Genomic DNA, 23097 nt, shown 5'->3' with positions numbered 1-23097 from the left:
ACATCTGAGGGAGTTTTGAACACGAAAATAAACCCGTTTTCTTCCAGCTAACTGTTAAAACAGTCTATCTTTCAGCTAAAACCGTTTCCCTTGAGCTGGATGGAAATCTCCTTTTAGCATTTACTTTGGTTCCAGTTCTATTTCTCATCGTTTCCCTCGTAACATATCCTGCAATGCTATCTGCGGCAGGGCTGAGCTATATTCTGCTTTGGCCTTAGTGTATAATGCGCCCTGATTGTATCATTTGGAGTGTTTATAACTCATGCAGGCCCATACAATTATCACCTTTAGTTATAGGCTACTTGGCTCTGAGGCCGCAGATCGCAAAACAGTAGGCATGTTGATTTGGAAACCCAGTACCTGTGGCAGATGGAGGTAACAAGCATCAGAATTATGCAATCACCCTTCCCCCCTCCTCGTACTCTCCTGCGTTACATAGCTATAAATAAGAGCAGCGATGTGGAATGCTGATGGGACAGGCGTCTTCAGTTGCTGTGCAGCTCACTTGTCGATGATTTGTGACTCGGGGATGAAACTCTGTGTATTTATGTACGTGAGCGTATGTTGGAGGGGTGATATGGACCCGAGAGACACCCAACAACCTCCTGAACTCCCTGTCACCTGATCACATGACTGCAGAATCACACACTGAATTTGTCATGCTTTGCAAAGTCTAAACAAATTCAGTAGCTTCCATGTCATGCATGCAGTTACTCAAAATAAGTGCAGCATAGTATTTTCACACTAGACATGTAATTACTTTTTTGTGCTTTTCTATTTCACATAAATATTGTTGTGAAATGTCTAATTTTCTTTATGGAAAAGTCTGGATTTTTTTCAGTAGCTTCCATGTCATGCAATGCAGTGACTCCAAATAAATGCTGCATTGTAAAACAACTATGGACAATTAGGACCAGGGGTTTTGGGCCGCAGCTTTCAGTATAGTATCGTAAGATGATACTTTAAAGTAAAGGTTGTCAAAAATATGCAAAAAAACTACATGGAATAGTATGTTAAAAATGTCAGAAAAAATGATAGGCCTATAGCAGAGTATGTTGAGAATTTCAGAAAAATTACACAGTAAAGAGTTGGGAATCATACAACAAAGTATAATATAATATTGTCCATCAATAAAAGTAAATAATCCTTAGTAGATAGGGAATGTTTTTCCCATATGGTATAGCGGTTAGGACTCCTGGTTTGAACCCAGGCGACCCGGGTTCAACTCGGTTTTGGAACAGGTGTTATGTGTTTCCCCAAAAATCATCTAGTATAGCTTGTCTAAAATGTCACAAAAAAAACAATATATATAGTGTGTCAATATTTAGAAAAAATTACATAGTATAGTATGTTGGAAATAAGCATAAAAAACATATAAAACTTCAGAAACAACAACCTAGTTAATGATGGAAAAGGTCATAGTGCAGTATGTTCAAAATATTTGAAAAACAACACAGTATAGTATGATAACAGTTGACTTTGGGAATAGGTGTTGGTAAATCTTTACCAGCGTTGTTGTTATCTCTAGACAGCTGATGTGGAGAGGGAAGGCTGTCAAATCAAACTGATTTGTGGGCATCACAGTTTCCTGTTACCGGCTGAAATACAAAACGAGTTGCTGTGAACTTGTCAGCAATCCTGGGTAATGTATTGCCCTGCAGTGTAGCCTCTGAACCAGGACCCAGCATACAGATGCCTCCGGTATAATGTTTCTTAGTGGTTCTCGGAGATTAGTTTGTACATAACTATGAGATTACTGGGAATGTTATGAGAAAGCAAGAAGGGGTACAAGAGATGTTTCTTTTAAACCTTCTATGTTATTTTCTCATAAAATGCAAAGCACTGCAAGCTATCTATTGTTATCAAAAGCATGTTCATCTAATTGGTTGTAGGTATGTAAACATAGCATTACATTCAGATGGTCACTTTCAAAAGATAATACTATAAAATGTTAAATGTTGTAGTAAAAAAGGGAGATGCACACAACCTTTAATAATTTTTAAAACAGGGTTTAATTTTTCAAGATGGCTGTCATCAGCAGAAGAGGTAAATCCTCTTCCAATCTGTCTTGTTTGCTTTCTCTCAGACAAAATCACAATTTGTTCCCCATTTGTTGTTATTTTTATTGAAAACACACACAGATATTCATTGGTTTGCCGTGTGATTGGCAGCTGTGTCTGGTTGCCGGGGGTGTCCACTGCTGGAGATGTCACTGGATCCTCGGACTCAGCCGTCAGCAGAGTCGCTCTGCAGATGATTGACAGCTCATGTGCTGAAACCCTTCATAGACAAAGTTGCCAATTATCTCTCATAACCTTGCCTCTGTGATTATAGTTTGACATAACGACACAAGTATATCACTATTAGCTTTCAGAATGTAGCACTATGTGGGAAGTACTGTATGAAGAGGAACTAGAATACAACAAATCCAACATGTCATACAAAACGAGTGCAGACTTTATGTGTTGAGGAAAGTCAGCTTCCTTTCACTGCAGCTCAAATTTGAATTGTTGGGTATTTAGATATAAGTAAGTGTCATATATTGTTAATTATTCTGATTTCTACTTGTTTTTTTAAATGGCCATCCTCAGGTGTCTGTCGTTTGTATCATGTCGTCCTGTAGTGTAAAGTAATTGTTGATGTATTCATTCCCACAATTGACTACAGTCACTCAGTTTAAGTTCCCAGATAACTTAAAGGTCCCCTATTATACTATTTTGCAACAATATATTTTACTTCTCAGATATATACATATATGTCTCTGAAGTGTTCGACTTGAAATCCCAAAAAGATCATGCATTGTAGCATCCCATAAACCCTTTCGGTTTCAACCCTGTTTCAAAAGTGCTGATTCTGTGTCTGTAGCTTTAAATGCTAATGAGCTGCTGCTGGCCACGCCCCTCTGCAAGATGATTGGTTTAAAAAACAATGGTGCTCCAGGAGGAGATTCAGGTGATAAGGTGGGCGGGTGTTACCTTGGTTGGTTATTGGCTAATGGTTGCACAACCCATAAAAACATTGTGACATCATAAAGTGGACATAATATGATCAGCTGATTTTCAGACAGGATTTATATAAATGGATCAGGACAAAAAGAGAGAGAGAACCTTTTTTTCTGAAACTTTCTGAATCTTTTAACACAGAAGGGAAACATATGTATGTATAAAAGACATGAAAAATTAGTTTTGCATAATAAGTGACCTTTAAAAAAAAAAGATACTCACTTATAGAGATTCAGCACTTTATCAGATTTATTTTCAGTTTGTCAAGCATAGATTATGTCAAAAACAGTGACAACCACAGATCATCACTGCTGTGAATGTTGCTACTAATCAATACAGCAAGTTCAAATGATTCATTGTCACTGGCCTTTGTTCAGCACGACCTGTGAGACTCCCACCCTGTCATTGTTACATTTCACCAAAAAATCACTTTGATAAATTCATGAATCACACAGATTCTGTGGACAGATATCACTTCATAGGCAGCATCGTAAAACTGTTTCTTTTTAAACCCCTTTTTGTCAAAAATAAAATAAAAAAATCATATATACAGGAAAAACATAAACACTCATCACCCGTAGGACGCTACTTTTGTCCGAACATAATAAATAAAAGTTGAAAAAGGGGAGAGAAATATGAATCTTAACAGGGTGGATGCGCCCAAAACAACTCTCACACACAAGATCAAAAGATATATAGATGTATATGTATGTATCCATATATATTCTGTATATATGCTTCTCTACACAAAAGCAAGTTTACTCTCTCTATGAGTAAATACATTCTACTCTACAATCACTATAATGACAGTGTACATTCCCAACCAAAATGCTTTGATCGTTTATCAGGAGGATTTTGGACTTCTCAGCAGACCATGACCAGAAGATATGCAACAACATGCTAAATGTGACTGCAATAATGTGTGTCTGTGCGTGCGTATGGGTGTGAAATAACTTCCCATCCTCCTCCAGTTGATGTGCTAGCCAGACGAACACACAAACTCACAGGTGTTCCCCCCCCCCACGACACACATGCACACACACCAGGAGAAAATGATGCGTTCAGCAGTTAGTCTGGTTTCCTTTGCCTCGGCAGTTGAAACGTGATCGTATTATTTCGGCTGAGAGTTCAGATGATGGACCTGCTGGCTCTTTCGGCTCTTCTTCCTCTGCTTTCAGACACATTTAGCATGTCTCCTAGCGTCTCTGTGCTAATGCAAGACACTTTTCTCCTTCATTTACCACCTGGTATTTGTTAACTGTCTAGATGGCGAGTATCACCTCCCGTACTGTATGGAATATCAGATTTTTGCAACAAAGCCTTCAGAGTCTTTGGTGTCTGGATGAATCCCATCCCGCAGAACAATCCAGAACCTGTTAACAGACAGCCTCTCTGCATTATTCCCTATCCTGTTTGACCTTTAACCCTGGCAGCGGGATGAAGAGTAGCCCGAGGGAAATTGTGCGACTGGCAGCGAAAAGCACACTTTAACTACTGAACATATTGCAGCATTTAAACGTGCAAAGCAACTGCATTTGGTGCCAAAATAACTCCCTTTTGTCCCCTGTCAGCAAAGTTTATGTTGTTCACGGGTAACTGCTGGTTCTCCAAAAAGGTAAAGTAACATCCATTATATACAGTGCTACAGACAGGCTGTTATAAAGCACCAAGAAAACAAATAGGGGAGATGTATTTTCTCAGCTATACATGGCTCAAATCCTAAAGTACAAACAAGGCCTAACCACTTTTACAATTCTCACTACATACAATCTTATGTGTGATATACAAACCATGAAGCAAACAATGTCTCAATGGGCTCGGCTGTTATTGTCAGTGAATGATGAAATATTTACATATATGATTACTTCTGTGTCTATTTGCATAAACGTGTGTGTCAGGTGGCCCTGAGAACAATGTGTGTGTGTTTTGTGCTTAGAAGATTTACAGGTGTAATCACACGCCCAGAGAGAGGCTGTGTATGTCAAAGTGTAGATGCAGGGAGATGCGTTTACAATGGCTGCCATGTTTTCCTGTTTCATAGTGATCTCTGAGACCTTTCATGGGAACAATGGAAAGGGATGAACATCCATCATAGAACTCACAGGGACCGGGAGCAGGACAAATAAGCATTACTCTCTAGAAAAGTTATCCACATGGACACAACTGTCCAAATCTTCAAACAGGGCTTCTGGGAAGTGGTAAAAAGTTATTTTTCCTCACGTATTACCGTAAAGCCTAACAAGAAACACAAATCTGCCTAACTAAGGAAACAACTCCCCAACCTCTACAGACGCCTGCGCCATTTTTAGACCGAGCGTGTTTCCCTGAGCTCTCACTCTGCCTCCTTTCCTGTGAGCGGTTGTCCGGCCAACAGACCAAGAGGACAGGTCAGTAGTCAGGGTGACTCCTCCAGCGTGTCTGTTCAGTCACAGGGGAAATGAAAAGGTTGCTCACTGAGGTATGAATATCTGCCTTATTAATGTGGGCCATCTGGACAGAGAGAGGGCAGAGGGGAAATAAGGAGAAATTCTTAGCCGATAGAGAAGCTCTGTTTCAACACAGTTATTCACCTCAACGTGAATTCCACACAAGGATGAAAACGGCAAAGCAGTGCCTCTCTCAGATGAGATGAGAGGGCCGGAGGTGCTCTGTGATTTGGTGGGAAATGCTTGGAATAGCTAAACAAATGTGTCGTGCGGAGCAGAGGCAACGGATGTGGACTCTGGCTGTAACAGACACACTGTGTTTATGTCGAGTAACCAGCTACCCATACGTAAATGACCGAGATTTGTTCAGTTTATTTTCTTAAAACGGCATGCTAACAAATGTCTTCATATAGGTAGTGGAATTTACTGACATTTTGAGGTAATTTTACTCAACTCGACTACTTTCTTTATCTTCAAACAACTATATTTATTCAAGTATCTCGCCAAAATAAACAGTTAACAAGATTACATTTGATATCATGATAACGTTGCTCCCCGATTCCAATTTTTTGTGAATGGAGTAAAGTCATTCACTGCAACCTTTGACGGCGGCTAACAGCTAATGTTTACAAGCTCTGATTTCAACACAGATGTTCTGTCCATGATGCTGAATGGCTGAACCATAACCAGGTTTAAGGAACCGATAAGCAGAGACAACATTTACATCCTGACTCTCATTGTATTCCATATTCAGTAAAACTAAAGAATTCTCTTGACTGTCAGCTCAGTGGTGTCGCAAAATAGAACTCTAATTTGACTCAAAAGTCTTGAAAACAATGGGCTTTGAGGCGTTAGGACGTCTATCACCGCATTCTCAGACGTCATTTTTGTTTTTATCAAAGCTGAAGCAAACGCAGGAGATCAAACAGGTGCGCAGATCAAGGCGAGCTTGAGGGGAATCAAAGCCTTTTGATTCACATTCTGGTCGATTTTGTCTCTGCTGACTGACACCTTGTCTCTATTGAAGGCTAAAAATAAAATAAAACTGATGAAGAGCTTTTAGAAGCACTACAGATATTTGCAAAGAATCCCACATAGAACTGAGTGAGTACTTTGTGTATGCTGCTTTCTGGCTGATTACAGCCCAAAGTTAGACCCAACATACTTAAGCGTTAAGCACTTTAGAGTTTAATGGAACACCTCATCTCTCACTCTAACTACAATCTACGCAAATAAAACTTGCAATCTGTGCTATAGCATTCTCAACGGCCTAGGGATACATAGTCAAACACAATATTCATGCATTTTTAAGACTACAAATGATAACAAACCAAACTTCACCCCCCAAATCTCTCTGTAACAGTTCATCAACACGGAGACTGGCCTTAACAAGCTGGCTGTGTTAGGGGTTTCAAATCCTTTAAGAATCCAACTTCTGTCTCAAATACAGGTAAATACAACTTTTGTATTTTTCTAATATCGTGCTAAAAATGTTCAGAAGATGTTGCCTAACAGAGACGTTTGCTTGATTGACAGGTGTCTCAGCCACTGTGATTGAAACTAGGCATGCACCAGTCCGGCTTTTCTTTCTCAATACTAATCTTGAGTTCTGATAGTATGGGTTTATACTTCATGTTTAAAGAGTACATCTCACTCTGTGGAACTTATTAGAATCCTTAAATGTACTGTAACTTGAGGCCAGAGACTGCTGTGGTTGACTGATCAGACATGTTGGTTTTTTTTTTAAGTATCAGTGACCGGCAAAAGAAACCAAAGGTAAACTCCCTCCTTCTAAGTACCGACAGCTGACATAACCAACCCATGAAATATAGTTATTCCCAGGCAGGAACACATCAATCGAATTTAAAGCTCCACTTTTAAGACCTTTTTCTGAGCTATACCTTTAATTAGTTAGCCAGTAACTTGTGAGATGCCATTTTTTAAGACACGCCCTTTGACCAGGCTGTATCTGCCACCATCATGTCCCTATAGGAAAAGAGGCTGGAGGGAAGGGTGTGTGTGAATGTGTGTGTTGGCAGAAAGAAGGAACAGCAATGCGCGAGTGAGCTGTGCTTTTGGTCCCTAAGGCGAGCGGGACAGAGTGTTGATGGGTGTTATGGAGGATGTATACACATACTATACACATACAGTACTGTATTTGTAACAACAGTATTCCCTGCCAGCAGTGAGACTTTAGAAAATGTGCTTCTTGACAGGAGAGTGTGTGTGCCTGGGTGTGCACAGGTGTGATTAGGTGATGAGTGTGTTCAGTAGTAGTGAGCACCTCTGGTCCGGGCCACGTAAACAGACCTCGGGCAGCAGAGAGCGTGCTCAGAAAGACATCAAAGATAGAGGGAAAGTAAGGAGAGGAAGGAAAGGAAAGAAGGAAGCATACATATTCTAACAGCACAGGGTTAATAGGAATACCAAAGATAATATTGCATCTCCTAGAACTAGCTTCAATTGCTCAGTGTATATAAAATTGGAAGAAAGCTATACTGTGATATTACAGTTACATCTCACGTTATAATTCTAAAATAATTTATACCAACAATAGTTATATTTTATAGAATATTTACATAAATACATCCTCATATAGTAATATTATTGTCAACACATTGTTATAGAAACATACACCATACATATATGTGTATATAGTCATGTTATAGCCACACGTACACACACATACAATGAATATACAATCAGAATGAGCTATTGCAATGCTGTGTTGGGTAAAACTCCATCGGACATTCACATCTTCTCAAGTCAGTAAGCTTGGAGAGGAGTTCTGGTGTATTGCTATAAGAAAGAAGTTCAGCCCAGCCTCGCACAGCTGAACGTTCCTCATACAATCCGAGTATTGCTTTGTGTAAAGTTTCCCTCCTCTGAAGTGATCATCTGGTTGGAGAATAGAGAATACAGAAAGTGGAGCGTTGAGCCTCTCGGTCAGTAGGTGAGATTTGATACTCTGCTGCTGACAGAACGTTTTTTTTTCCGGCGGACTGATCAAACAGAAACAGTTTGAGATCTGTGAGCCCATCACCTGCATCAAAAGGCTTAGAGAAGGACATAAAGATAGGCGTCCTGCATGTACACACAGGTCAGTGTGAAGAGAGTTTCCAACAACCTTCTGCCACTAGAAGTCAGAGAAGAGATCCTGGGGACCCAGATGAATGATAAAAGGAGCGAGGGTCCGCGGCTGGTAGAAGGGATTGTCAATGAAAAGACCACCTGCAATGAGAAGAAGAACAGTGACAGAAGGATTACTATTCATGTTCATACATATAGAGATTCATAAAAGACAATGAAGGATCAAAAGGCAATTCCATAGGGAGAAAGAAATCTAATCATGTTTTTTTCTAGGACAAGGTTACTTCAAGGGTACTTGAGCAGTTTTTGGAAATGTTTCTAAAAAATAAATCATAACCTGGGTGACAGAAAAGTTCAACATTCTGGGAAATACATTTTGTTATCAAGAGTTCAAAGTAAAGATCAGATAACAGAAGTCTTATATCTATCAGTACATTCAAAGCTGAATCCATGAGACAGGGAATGTATCTAATATAAATATCTTGATTTCAGAAATAAAAATACATTCAAACTTCTACAGAAGAATGACAAAACAATAATCAAAATGTAACAACTGAAAACAATTAAAAGGATTTACAACAACTCAATAGAGCTCAACCAACCATTGGACAAGATACTGGGTCCTCTCATCGAATGGCTGCGCATCATATCTGTAACCATGGAGATGTTGTCAGGTGATGGTTGGATGACTGAGGCAGGTGAAGAGCCAGCAAATCTCTGTCCTGACTGAAGCTGACCTTTGACTAGCACTTCATTTTTTATTCTGTTTTAAGTTAAGTTCTCTTTAAATGTTTTATACATTACTTGTGATATTAATCCATGTTCTTAAAATGGCTTCAGCAGCTCAGTTGGTGCTTATCTTTATTTAAAGGTTAAGCAAAGACGTGCAAAAACAACAAATACAGCAATGGCACTGATATAATGAAACAACATACAGAGAGACATGTGAGACAGAGAGAAATGAATTCATGTGGGTCCCAAAGTTTCTGTTTGTGGTTGACATGCATTAACAACAGCTCTATGACGCCTGATAACAAGCATATAGGGAGAATAAGTGATATAGATGTTTGTTGGGCTCAAATATGTTGTCTTTCCAATGTACTGAGCTCCCAAACTGCAAAAAGCTCTGCATTCACTCCAGTTGATAACTCCGATAGCTGTGGGAAATCGGGCAGATATTAATCCACGTGAGGTAATGGGATCGTGCCGATGAATCCATGATGCAGGATCCCACAAAAGCTTTCTAAATTCAATCGTTGTCTTCTCGCCCTTCCCTCTGAATATCTATAAACTGAGGGTCAAAAGGATGTAACGAGACGCCCTGAGGTACGCGGAAAGATTGAAATTCAATCCCTGCGCTGTATGAGAGTGGAATATTAAAGATTGATGCAAGTTTAGGTCACAGTATCGTAGGCAGGTTGAAAGAGTGAGTAAATCGTTTCAGATCGCTGCTGGAAAAATAATCCAAAAATGTCTAACCAAAACTAAAAGTGCATCACATCCCTTTGTAATGTAAAGAAATGTATACACCAGACAGTGTTCAGCTTTGTGTAGGAGATTCTTTTTCAAAATTATTATTTCTTTATTCCTTCACAAAGCTTATATTTTCTTTGTAGAGAGACAATGTGTGTTGTGTGTATCGTATTGCAAAGGCTATCCTCTCCCTGGCAAATAACACAATAACAAAAGGCTAAAATATATAATTTAGACTCAAAGTACGAGGTCACAATTCACAGTAAAATCCTTCAAGTTTTTGTTTATCTCTTAAGAACTCAAACCTGCATTATTTTCCACATTCATAAAAGTTTCTGGAAAGAAAATATATTTAGCTCAGGTCCTCTCCCATCATTGTAGAAAAAGGTTTCCCTTCTAGAAAAAAGCAGGTTTTGGGAGAAGTGCTTGGTGTGTGTATGACTAAGCGTTTGGTGTGTATGACTAAGCGTTTGGTGTGTGTGTGTGTGTGTGTGTGTGTGTGTGTGTGTGTGTGTGTGGTGTGTGTGTGTGTGTGTGTGTGTGTGTGTGTGTGTGTGTGTGTGTGTGTGTGTGTGTGTGTGTCTCCGGAGCTAAAATAAGTGGTAGTGGGGGACGGGGTAGGTGGGCATTTTCATGACAGGCAACAGAAGCATTCTCTTTGGCAAACCTTGAGGGGGAGACATGAGAAGAGCTCTGCATGAGTCAAGGGCAACAAATAAACCAAAAGTGTCTGTTCCTTCTTCTACACTACGCTGCATCTAGGTCCAACCAACAGCCCTCTAAACAAAGGGGGGGGTCTCTGAGTGAGAGGAAACGGATAGGGTTGTTTGTTCTTATTCGGTGGTTAGAGAAAACCGAGAAGCATAGTTAAGAGGAAAACAAATGGCCGAAGATGAGATTCATTTTTGATTTATTACAAACTGGGTCTTGTTATAGTTTTAGGAATCTCAACCATCCTTTATGAAAATCATGATGTTTTGAGTTAATCCTTAAGTAGCACAGGTCAAAACGATTGCCTTAGTTTCTTCTTTCAATCACATTGACATATCTGGGGTTTGGTTCTTTTTTTAAACGATGTTACACAGCAATTTCCCTGGTGAGTACAATGCTTTATAACTTCTTATTTTGGATTGATGAACACAACTACAACTGAAGACCCATGGTGTAATAAAGTGAAATAACTCTTCTCGAGACAGTTGAGCTCTGTAAGATACATCACAATTCCTGCTATTGCAAAAGCATGACCCGCCCATGTCTGCCTCTTGATTGGCGAATTGTTAACTTCGATGATTTCATTGGTTAGGTTAAGGCATGAGCGGGGAGATTAGTTAGAGTTAAAAGCCAATCAGAGGCAGAGTTGGAAAATAAAGGAAGGAAGAGAAAGAAATGAAAGAAATTGTCCCGTATTGTATAGAAGCCTGTGTTCCAATATGATATAATGCCCTTTCCTATAATATAATGTCCTGGTTTACAGTATGTATTAGCGGTCCTGTGAGCCAGTTTTATAATATGTGTTATTATTGCCAACACGAAAGCCCAAAGCAGAGGACAGTGAAAAGCAGGGACCAAGGTAAAAGCTTTGTTTCCAATGTTGTCATTTCTCGATTCTGATTGAAATGTAGGCCCTGATGGAGCCAACACAAAGATTGTTTTACCAATTTGGACTTGTTTTAGTAAGTGTATTAAATAATAAGAACACAATATCTCTTATACCTTGCATGATGGCAGGCAAAGCTTTATAGAGTCTAGTAGAGCAAGGTCTCAGTTTACATGCTGTGCTGACGCAAATTGGGAGGATGTCACTTTTCATTTCAGGACCTAATATGGAGTTGAATGTAACTTTTCGTGTTTATCTATACTTTTTCAAATAACATGAATTCCTACCGACTCGTAGGTAGTTAAAGCTCAGGGTGAGCTGAACTCACACTGATCACCCACCATGATGCGTGAAATGTTCTGATGATTCACCGGGGCAGAGAAGCAAACCGTGAGATACCAATAACTCTTCATCACTCCCACTGAAGATACACTGCATTTCATCGCCAAGTCTTTTCATTGGCCAGGCACGATGGCCCTAACTGACTGCCTCTTCAAATATATTGGATGTCATGGCAAATAGGATACTTAAAAAGACAAGTTAAAGAAGTAATTATAAAAGTCACTTTAATGTGCTTGCTAGATTGGATTTTGAGTATTTCATTATGGTCACAATTACATTTAATAAATAATGCAGATCCCAGGGATTGAATTGAAACCGAATGAAGACAGAGCTCCACGACAAACAGAGAAACGAAGGCTCATTTATGTTCAGGGCAGTCAGGATCTCAGGGGGGTACTAGACGTCTGCCGGGGGCCCCAGATCAGTTTCTCTTAGCACATAAGATTCATTCAAATCTGAGAGGCCTCCCATGTGTGCACACACTGCACAGGGCTTAGTCTGTGGGAGTAAATGTGACTGTGTGTGACAGAAGGACGCATGTGTGAGTGGTTTTTTGCACCAATACCGATGCTGTCAAAGGTCAAGGACTAGTATAGATTTGAGCCTATGCATGTGTGTGTGGGAGGGAGCGCAGTGGGCACTTTCAGCAGTGAGGACATAGAAACTGTGGAGCAGCAGTAACATGACAGGAGCTGACCTGCCACCTTGTCTTAAATAACAGCTGGTAAAGTGAGGAACTGACACTCTGCTCATCTCAACAGAAATGAAGATGCAGCAGTACGTAGAGTAGGTCTGGGTTATTATCAGTGCAGGAAAGCTTAGTTAGAGTTCGACTCTTTTCGATTTTAATTCAATAAGTGCATGTTTGTGTCATGATCGGTTTCAGCCCATATGAGATGAGATAGTGAGTAAAATGAAGAAAGTGCTGAGCGGACAATAAGCCAAAGTGCTGATGGATTAGCTTGAATTATGCAACAAAGAGGCGACAGTTTAAGCTTGAATTAGTTGTTATTGAAGCTCAGCGCCAAATCCCACAACATGGAATAAAATGGGATCAAGTTTTGAAGCAAACGAGGGTTGAGAAGAACGGTTAGTGTAAGATAAACCTACTGAATAATTAACAAACCCACTATGCTATGTTGGGTTGAAAGGGAATTGACTGGTTAAGAGGGAAGAGATGTTAAGAAGACGGCAGAGAGAAGGTGAAATGAGTTGACAGGAAAGAAGACGCACGTACCGTATGCAGGAGCAGCTGCTGCAGCGGGGCTGTAGCCATACGGTGCCCCAAAGCCTGTTGGGGAAGGGGTGACAGGGTCTAATTCAATTGCGCACTTTCAATTCCAGGCTGCATTTTTCAACATCTTCAGTGAGATTAGATCAGTGTTTCTGCACTCTAGCAGACAGCTGTGGTTAAAGGTTGGAATACCTGAGGTGAAGCTAAAACCCCTACCTGATTAGATACTGTATATTCCATCATTGACACACATTAGGGTTAGTGAATATATTATAGAATATTAGTGAAAGTTCAGCACTATTTTTTTTATTACTACCGAATTTTATTACATATTTTGTATTTATTTTTTCCATTCTATTTCTATGTAAACACTGCAGTGTTTTCCTATATTTTTTATTATTTCTAATATTTAATGTTATTTGTTATGTATGCACCATGACATCAAGTCAAATTCCTCGTACGTGTAAACCTACCTGGTAATAAACCGGTTTCTGATTCTGATAACTGATAATTAATACAATTCTGATCAGAAATCAAAAGAAAAAGACAATAATTTACGGGTATTTGAAATGATTTGTATATTAGAACAATGCACCAACATAAAGAAAATACCATCAGTACGAATAGCTGTAATCTTTCATATCTCACATAAGATCTCACTACCTGGAGTGACATATCCTGGTGCGGCGGCGCTGACGAAGGCTCCTCTCGCGAGGGCTGCTCTTCCTCTTCCTCGGGCGACCTGAGCTGCTACTGCTGAGGCGGCGGCGGCGGCCGCCAGGACTCCTTTTGTCTGGACAAAGACATGCTGTTTACAAACCAGCATGCACACAGGCTCAGTGAGTACTCAGGATGAAACATGTCAATCTGATAACGGTGTGATAAACTGTGATCTGATAACGTATGGATCCCAGTGCCACTGATAACTGATGAGTGAACAAAGTGGGAATAATTGCTCCACAGAATAAAAAGACGTTTAAACGTTATCATCTTTAAAGCTGCATGGACAGTTTGGCTCATGAGAAAGACTGCTACAGGTTGTATTGATCATAGGTTTGATACTGTTTGCTTTACAGCCCCATATGGAAGCAGTGTCTGGTATGTAGTGTGTATGTGTGTATGTGTGTGTGTTTCCTTACCTGAGGCAATATCTTCTTTTTCTTGTTTACAGCTGCATTTGGACCAGAGAAGAGTTTTTCTAGAGCCGCTAGAGCAGCACTGGCCTTTGCTACTTTTTTATTGGGGCCTGCCCCACGAAACTTCTGTGCATCAACCTCCACCTGACACGAACACACACAAACACACACATAAAGAAGGTAACATATTCATCAAATATGCTTTAAGACTACTTATGGACAAAAGGAACATTTTGCATTTTGTGCATCTGGTTAAAATAATTGTATAGTTTTATTATCACTTCTATTAGTGGTTTCGCCATATAATACAGCTTTAACAAAACTAACAATTGCACAATCAATCTGTTCAAAACCCATGTTTTTTTTTCAGTCATGACTTACTCAGCCAGTGAGTCTGGCTGAACAGGACGGCTTGTTTAGCGAGGCCCTGCTGTCAGGCAGGCTTGCTAATCAATCAGCGGAGCGATGGAGCGGCCAGGCATGTCGGAAAACAACACACCCCACAGAGAACAGGCCTGCTCCATGAACCAAGCTGACTGATTGACACAACCGGAGATCAGCCTGCTTCTGAGTGTGTGTGTGTGTGCCCGGTTATGTTTCTCCCCATGGCTAAATGGCATGTGCATAAATAAATATACTCTCTTACACATATACATGTTTAATATATTTTCATAGGCACTGTGAAGCTCACCTCCATAACAAAGCGTTTGTCGTGACTGCCTCCACTTTCAGAGATGAGTTCGTATTTGAGGCCTCGTCTCTTTTCGTTTAGCTCCATGACGGGGTTCTTCCCACTCGCCGTCAGTATCGGACCCTGAGTTCGCACCTGGGGAGATAATTAAAGTCTTATCATTTAAAAGTATAGTGTATTAGAAAGCAAACAGTGGAGACTGAGCATGATCATGACAACACAAGTGTTTATTTGTAATAGTTAGAAATGAACATTCCGAGACATGAAAAAGCATTTGAGTGTGTGCAATTTTGTATCAACCCTTGTTTCTCAATCCTCACCTCCAGTGCGTTGGAATTGTCCGAGGTGTGTGTTGGGTTATTGCTCGTGTGTGATGACGTCTCGCTCTTCCCCTCCCCGTCCGACTTCTCGTCTGAACTCATGGGGTCCAGGTCTGAGTCGAACCCTGTTGGGTAGCCCATCGCCTGGAGAACCTAGAGAGGGAACAGCATGATCAAATAAAAAAGTAGGCGAGGAGATTTTTTAACAACTTGTGTTTTACCGCTATTCAATATATATATCAATATATTTTAGTTTGTTGTTTTTGTACATTTTGAAATCAACATTGTCTCACTACTGTACTTATACACAATCAAGATAGTGTTATCAGTGGGCTTAGAGTGTGTGTAAAATAGTTTAGCACACTTAATGGAATGAGAACATAATTCCACAGAGACATTAATGTCCCTTTGTGGGTGACTATGTTTTGAACAGACTTTATTGGCATAATTATCCATGAAGGTAGAGAGCTGCTAACAAGGGCAATAAGAATGAAAGTGCATGGACACATCTTTAAATGTGTTAATGACTACATTCTAACAAGCGAGCAACTGCAGTACTGACACGGCATAGTTTAATTTAAGTCACACAATGCTTAAATTAAAGCCATTACAATAGACTGGCAACACAGACTAAAGTCGTATGAGTCTACTGGAAGTCTATTCAGCAGACAGAGCAGCCAAACAATATGAGCGTAGAAGAGGATAGAAGAATGACACCTTCTTTGACTCAAATGGGTGATTGTGTTATAGCTGCTGAACCAGCCAATGCAGAGGGGGGAGAGAAAGTGAGGGAGAGAGGGGGAGATCAAAAGGTGAACACACTAGAGAAAGAACGTGAGTGAGTGAGAAGGAGAATGGAAAAGGGGAGAAAGAGCCTTTTATGGGAATGGAGCGGAGAGAGGATTATCCTGGCTCTGTGCTCTGGAGAGCCTCTTTGGTCACAACCACTTTGGGATACATGGATTTGCCCACCGCCACACACACACACACACACACACACACACACACACACACACACACACACACACACCACACACACACACACACACACACACACACACACACACACACACACACACACACACACACACACACACACACACACACACACACACACACACACACACACACACACACCACACACACACACACACACACACACACACACCCACACACACACACACACACACACACACAGAAACATGTTTATAGATGTACAGGTTTGGCTGCAAGAGTTTTGTCATTTAGCTTTTTTCCATTAAAGGTCTCCTATTGTACTGTTTTTCATCAATATATAACAGGTCTCAGATATATACAAAACATGTCTCTGAAGTGTTTGGCTCCAAATACCAAACAGATCATTGTAGCATCCCATAATCCCCTCTGTTTCAGCCCTGTTTCAAAAGTGCTGATTCTGTGTCTGTTACTTTAGATGAAAAATAAGGAGCCCCTCCCCACGCCCCTCTGTGAGATATTTGGTTAAAAAGAACACAATGGTGCTCTAGGAGGAGATTCAGGTGATAAGGTGGAGGGGGGGGGGGGGGGGGGGGGGGGGGGGGGGTACCTTAGTTGGTTAGGGTTAGTGGTTACAGAAGCCAAAACATCTTTATGACATCATAAAGTGGCCGAAAGCTGATCAGCTCATTTTCAGACAGGTTTTATATAAATGGATCAGGACAAAAAGAGAACGAATCTTTGTTCCTGAAACTTCCAGAATCTCTTTACACAGAGGGGACGCATGCTTATGTATAAAAGACATGAAAAAGTGGATTTAGCATAATAGGTGACCTTTAACAGTAGGTCTAAATAAGCACAAACATACATCAGAGGGGATGTTCTTCTCCTGTCAGCCGCACATATATCTGGCACACTTTATCCTCTTCCCTCATTTCCCCTCTTACCTTGACAGCAACGTGCAGCTTGGCGGTCTTCTTGGAGGATCCAGAGGCTTCGTGAACGGTTCCATCGAGGTCCACGGACATGGTGAAGACTGGAGCGTGAACCGGGCCCGACTGGGACAGCAGGCGGTACTGCAGCCCCGGCCGGATCTGGTTCAACCGCATCAGGGCGTTCATAGGCTGGTTGGAGTCTATGGCTTTACTGTCTAGGACTAATGTAAACAAAATTGAGAGGAATGGTTACAAGTAGGGCATATTAGGATAGATTTATTTCACAGGGGATGTACTGATTATCCAGCCCTAATTGGACAGACTGGCCCAATTCAGGGACACTGTACCCAATAAATCACATTTTCTCAAAGGTTTCCCGCACACTCGTCGGTTGTTTTTACGATGAATAAAAGGTCCCTCTCTATTTTTCTCTCCTCTATTTTCTCTCCTTTTCAATCACTTTGCTCCACTTTGCCAATATCTAAAAATGCCTCTCTGTCTCCATTAGCCTTGATTCGTCTTCTCCTTGTATGAAAAAAGATCTGGGGACGGTTGGGTGGCCTACTAAAACGTTTGAAATCAATACTATTGATCTAAGGGATAGGAGGAAGGTGGAAGGCAGAAAAGCAGACAGGGAAAATATTGAGACGGGGAAGAGAAGCAAAGCTTGTCTGTGGTTACGGAATATGATTACTTACATCTCATGGCACTGCTTTGTTTATCAGATTGAATTCAAATAAATACAATCCAATGCTAAATTAAACTTTTGTATAATGGGATTTATTTTGTTGTTAATTTCTTGAAATGCATACTTTCCTTCACACTTCAAAATAATTGGGGACTAAAAGAAAGACGCACAAGAAAGTAATTACACAATTGCTCGTCCTTTCCTACTTCTCGTACCTTTTCTTAGATTCCTCTTCATCTTCTTGATGAGGTCTTTGTCATCCATCGCTCCATCCTCATACGGCCTTTTCAAACCTAAACCTGGAGAGAAAGATGGAGGAAGTTACCAATCAATGAGTTACTACAAGAGACGTTTGCATGAGAAAACACACAGAGGCAGAGAAGACAAAGAATATGTGAAAAGAAGAATAAAGATGAATAAACTCACAGACAAGATCAACAGAATAGACATGCAGACCAGCAACAGTCAACAATGACAAAGACATATAAACATATTGGCATCATTAGGCGCCAAAAGTCTCGAGTCAATTCTCTTTGAAAAGGCTTAAAAAATGTGCCAACGTTCTCTTGTTGCACATTTTCATGTATTTTCACCAAGGCTAGGCATGTTTTGGCTAACACGCTGAAAGATGGGAAATAAAGAGGCAATATCTGCAATACCTCGTTTTTTGCGGTGCTTCACATGTCAAGAATACTGACAGTGCTGCTAGGATGCGAGTGTGTAAAACAATCAAACGCATCCAGAAAGCTCATGTGATACGTGAAAAGATTTGATGGCAAGTCCAATCTATGTTCATAGTATGCTATAGTTTTCATGTGAGAACAACAGACTGACAAGCCATTTACACAAACAGATTTACAGGCAGGTGGACATACCTTCTTTGTCTGACCAAGGGTATTTATGTGATGGTTTATTTGAGGGAAGAGGGTCCATTTCCAACACCTTGTAGATCTGTCCGAATGCCATGAGTCTCAGGGCATGCTGTAAAAGGCAACATATAGGGAAGATACATTCAAACCAGAGGAATTCTACCACTTACTTGATTTCCCATAATTTAACTTTTTAACAACAACAGACCTCCAGTTTTCGAGAAAAAAAAAACGTTGGGTTTGCCCTTTAAATGGAATGGAATTAAATACATTGAAAACATTTTCCTCCCTTTAAATTTGAGTCATGATGATACAGACCAATGATGAGTAAATGCCCAGTAGTTTTCTCCATGTATCCACAATATAAGCTTTGTACAGACAAACAGTCAAATAATCAACTTCTACAGCCGTCTTATTGAGATAAATGGTTAGTTCTGTAGGAACTTCAAGTGCTAATAAAATAAAGCCGATAAAGCAGGAGTTTTTACATTCTGGTTGAAAAACAGACAAGACATCAAGAGTCTTCAGGCTGATATTCATCTTCGCAAATGTAAGAAGGCCATGTCTGAACACAGAAGCAGTTGTGCAAATATGAATGTCTGTAAATGTGCTCCGAATCTGTCAGATAATTGCATTAATATACGTGTATACAATCCACCTTGAGCTATCTTGCAACACAGACCATCACATTTGTGCTCAAAGATAGTTCATTTATCATTCTCGAATCTACTTTACACATACTCAATTTATACAAACAATCGGAAGGACACGCAGAATGGGCGACAGTGGCTCTGCTAATACAAAGCCATTAGGGAGGTGGAATGTCTCAGATATTCATGAGTCTCCACGCAGCTCATTGACGGAGCAACTCCCTCTCCTCTATCTACTCTTGTATCTGCTCCGATACAATTATCCCCATTGACATTCAAGCCTCGTTCAGGCTGCCTTCAAAGGAAATGGACGGCAGGATTCACTAAGCCATGCGGCTCAGAGGCTGCCCTGCTCAGTGGAGTGTGTGTGTGAGGAAGGACATGGAGGCACGCACGCACGCCCGAAGTGCATGCACACAAATTCTGTCCTCGGGGTGTCAGGGATGGATTTATGGCTAGCAATGGCAATAGTTTCCCACACGATCATTAAAATTCAGCACCACACAGCTCTGAAGACGTGCACGCTCGAACAAGTGTGTGTGTGTGCATGCGTTTTGAGTGGTTTGGGTGGTGGTGGGTCTTTCTGTCTGGTAATAGGCATGTTGCTTACTGATTCCCACAAACTGACAGCTCAAGGCAAATGCAGCTGGGTGATAACAACTGTGTCTTCAAGCGGAAGTGTGTATGTGTGTGTGTGTGGTGTGTGTGTGGTGTGTGTGTGTGTGTGTGTGTGTGTGTGTGTGTGTGTGTGTGTGTGTGTATACCTGTGCACGGTAGGTAATGGCCTCAGCCTGCTGGTCTGTCATGTTGGTTAGTGTGTTTGTTGGCTCTTTCTCACACGGGTCGTGTAAACCTGGACCACCTAGGGAAAGCGACAGGAACACAAAGTCAGTTGTTGTCACTTTGCGCTCTGTCACTTTGCGCTCTCTCACTGCAGCTCGGCGACATTTCATTAAGCTTCACTTCACTGTCATTAAACAAGTGACGACAGGAATCTTGACAATTAAAGTGGACAACAACAGGAGCTATAGGAAAATGTACCTGGTCATCTTGCCTGTGATGTATTCAAACCAGTCACTTAACATAAAAAGGTGAAACCCTTCAAACTTTAAGTGTGACAGAAATTTGAATAAATATTCTACTACTAGTTGGCACATTCTTTGTAAAATAAACTAGAGCTGTTTCTTTTTTTGCATTTTGTTAATCATTCTAAAATACCGCTTATTTATCTTTTAACATATTCTAAAAGACATCTCAGTGCTTTCTTAAGTTGGCTTCAGTCTGGTGGGACATAACTTGCGTTTGCCTCCACATCTCTCAAATTAAGTCAAATGAAACTTCACGTACTTCTGAATAATTGAATTCCTGCCAAAGATGCACAACATTTGGTAACAGAAACCCCTTCAGCTGCTCCTAATTAAAAGGCTCATGTAATGATGACCTTCCTCAGACAGCTGCGCTCTACTGGGTCATTGATGATGTCTCGACCTCTCACAGAAGCAGCTCTAAAATGTGCCAAGCAGAGCCTCCACGTATCAGCTCATCGTCCCTTGTGATATCCACCAGCGAGGCCAATTTGCATAAAACCCCACATTCTTCAGTGGGGATTGCTCTAATCTGCCCATCTGTATATGCATGCATCCACTAGGCTCCATACCTGGTAGCAGTATGCCTGAGGCCACACACTCCATGACTCGACGCAGGGCTTCTCCGGCCCCCAGAGGTCTGTTGCAGGTGGCGATTGCCTTCTCGCAGATAAGCTCTAAGGGCTGCAGGAATACACACACAAACACAAATATGAAAAAGCAGCTCTAAAAAATAACAATTATTGTAATATGTGATAAAACATGGGGCGTGTTGACTGACACTTATATCTAAGAAAAATCTCTATCTGTTGCTTACTGTGATATTTTTGTTTCAACAGTTACTTTATTTTGTATTTCTTTATTATTATTGTATTCTATTTTAGCTTTATGTTTTACCTTGGGTGAATACTGTTATTCTCTGACCCTGTTGCTGCTATAAACGCCCACATTTCCCCACAGGGATACATAAAGTTCCATCTTATCTTATCTATTAAATGTTGGATCCACGTTTTCTCACTTAACATACTTTTTTTGCAAGATTAACATCACATCTAGAGATCATAATGAGGATCTGTTATATAGTGTACACTGGACGATATACTTGTATGAGCCAACCAGTTCAACTATAGATGATTGTGGGCACAATTCTTAAAATTCCAGTAACAATATGGACCTCGCATTAGAGTAGGAAGATGAGTAACATTTTGGAAAAACGCACAAAATGCACAAATGTCAGCATACAAGTGTATTAAAGTTCAAGAGGGCTGAACAGGTCATTACAGCAAACACTCACCCATCCCTTGAGAGGTTCCCAGATGGAGTGTCTATTGCACATGTCTCTAAGTATCCTGAGAACGATAACGCAGGACTTGAGCCCGTTCACTCGAGCCTGAGAGCGACCGAGGAGATGGAGGGGGGGGGGAGAAGAAGGAAATTGAGTACAGGAGGAGGGGTATTTGTGCAAACACAGTTAGATAAACAGCCTGCTGTACACAACACATAATGAAGTGATTATATCCGTCTAAAACCCCACAGAGAATAACTATCCCACTTTTAAGACACTTAACGTTATGAAATTAAATCACTGGAAATAATAATATTGGTTTGGTCTTTACCTTTAGAAAATACCTTAATTCTGAACTACAATGTTGTCAGTAAGGTAAGTGAGGTGGGAGATATATGGGGAAGGGTATGGGAGGGGAATCAAAGGGAAGCATTGACATACTGTACAGAGCAGGCAGGTTCACATAATAGCCAAAAAGAAAAACAAGTATCAACCATTGCTTTTGTAGCCTTACGATTCATCTAACACCTATAGTCTATATATGTGGAAAAAATACAGATTTGGAGAATTTGAAATATAGTGTAATGATGTAATATTTATCCCTTTTTGTTCATGTTGAACATCATTTGCAATTATTCTATCTAATTGTGTCACCCTCCTATCTATTGTGGATTAACTTAATCTGTGTGAGCATAAATAAAGCCCCACAGCGTTATCTGACAGTGAGTGTCTGGCCTCTGGGTGAATCGTCAGGCTACAATAAGCACCGGGCAGGAAGACAGGAAGTGAGTGGGTGCCGACCTGGAACCACTTGGCGTGTCGCAGCGCTGCCAGGGCCAACAGACATCTGTGTCTATCCAGCACCTCCCCCTCCTCCTCCTCAGCCTCCACTCTCTGCGCAGCAGCACCCAACACTGCCACAAAACAATAACAACCCGATATAGAGAACGTGAAACACACACACGTCAGGTCTGAGTGTGTGTGTTTGAACTGTGCGTGTGTGAATGTGTGCAGACACACTTGGAATTGTGTGTGAGAGCAAACATACACATACAAATGCATGGATATTTTTGTTGGTACATACAAGGTGCTTTTCATGCCATAAAGTTGTTCCTCTCCTTGTAGAAAGAAGCGCTGTCTCTCTACAGGTGGTGTTTCAACACTGTGATCAGTCTATTAGTGTTGACTGCATCACATGTTGACATCTTAACCCATATTAATACAGGTTGCTTGTATGAATATGTGCTAACAATTACACGCACTATTAAACCGTGATTTAGTAGTTTACAACCATCCAGTCACTGACAAGTCAGCAACCAG

At 40.7% G+C, this 23097-nt stretch overlaps 1 protein-coding gene and 1 long non-coding RNA gene across 3 annotated transcripts; one reads left to right on the top strand and one right to left on the bottom strand.

Annotated features, from left to right (window-relative positions):
- Positions 1-3227: 3227 nt before the first annotated feature.
- Positions 3228-22691, bottom strand: LOC117534061 (spermatid perinuclear RNA-binding protein-like; the record flags this gene model as incomplete). Of its 2 annotated transcripts, XM_034198096.1 has the most annotated exon segments (14): positions 3228-8659; positions 9121-9168; positions 13168-13221; positions 13828-13957; positions 14304-14444; positions 14992-15126; positions 15312-15464; positions 17213-17421; positions 18104-18187; positions 18764-18869; positions 20172-20269; positions 21065-21176; positions 21787-21882; positions 22579-22691. In XM_034198096.1, coding segments are annotated over 14 exon segments (1574 nt in total), but the record flags the coding sequence as incomplete, so codon positions are not given.
- Positions 13788-14908, top strand: LOC117534062. Its single transcript, XR_004567147.1, has 3 exons — positions 13788-14003; positions 14336-14480; positions 14671-14908. It is a non-coding gene; the product is annotated as an uncharacterized LOC117534062 (long non-coding RNA).
- Positions 22692-23097: the final 406 nt, after the last annotated feature.

Source organism: Gymnodraco acuticeps, unplaced genomic scaffold (genome assembly GCF_902827175.1).
Source record: "Gymnodraco acuticeps unplaced genomic scaffold, fGymAcu1.1, whole genome shotgun sequence".
NCBI lineage: Eukaryota > Metazoa > Chordata > Actinopteri > Perciformes > Bathydraconidae > Gymnodraco > Gymnodraco acuticeps.
Note: the sequence above shows the minus strand (reverse complement) of the source record. Positions and strands in the feature narration are given on the sequence as shown.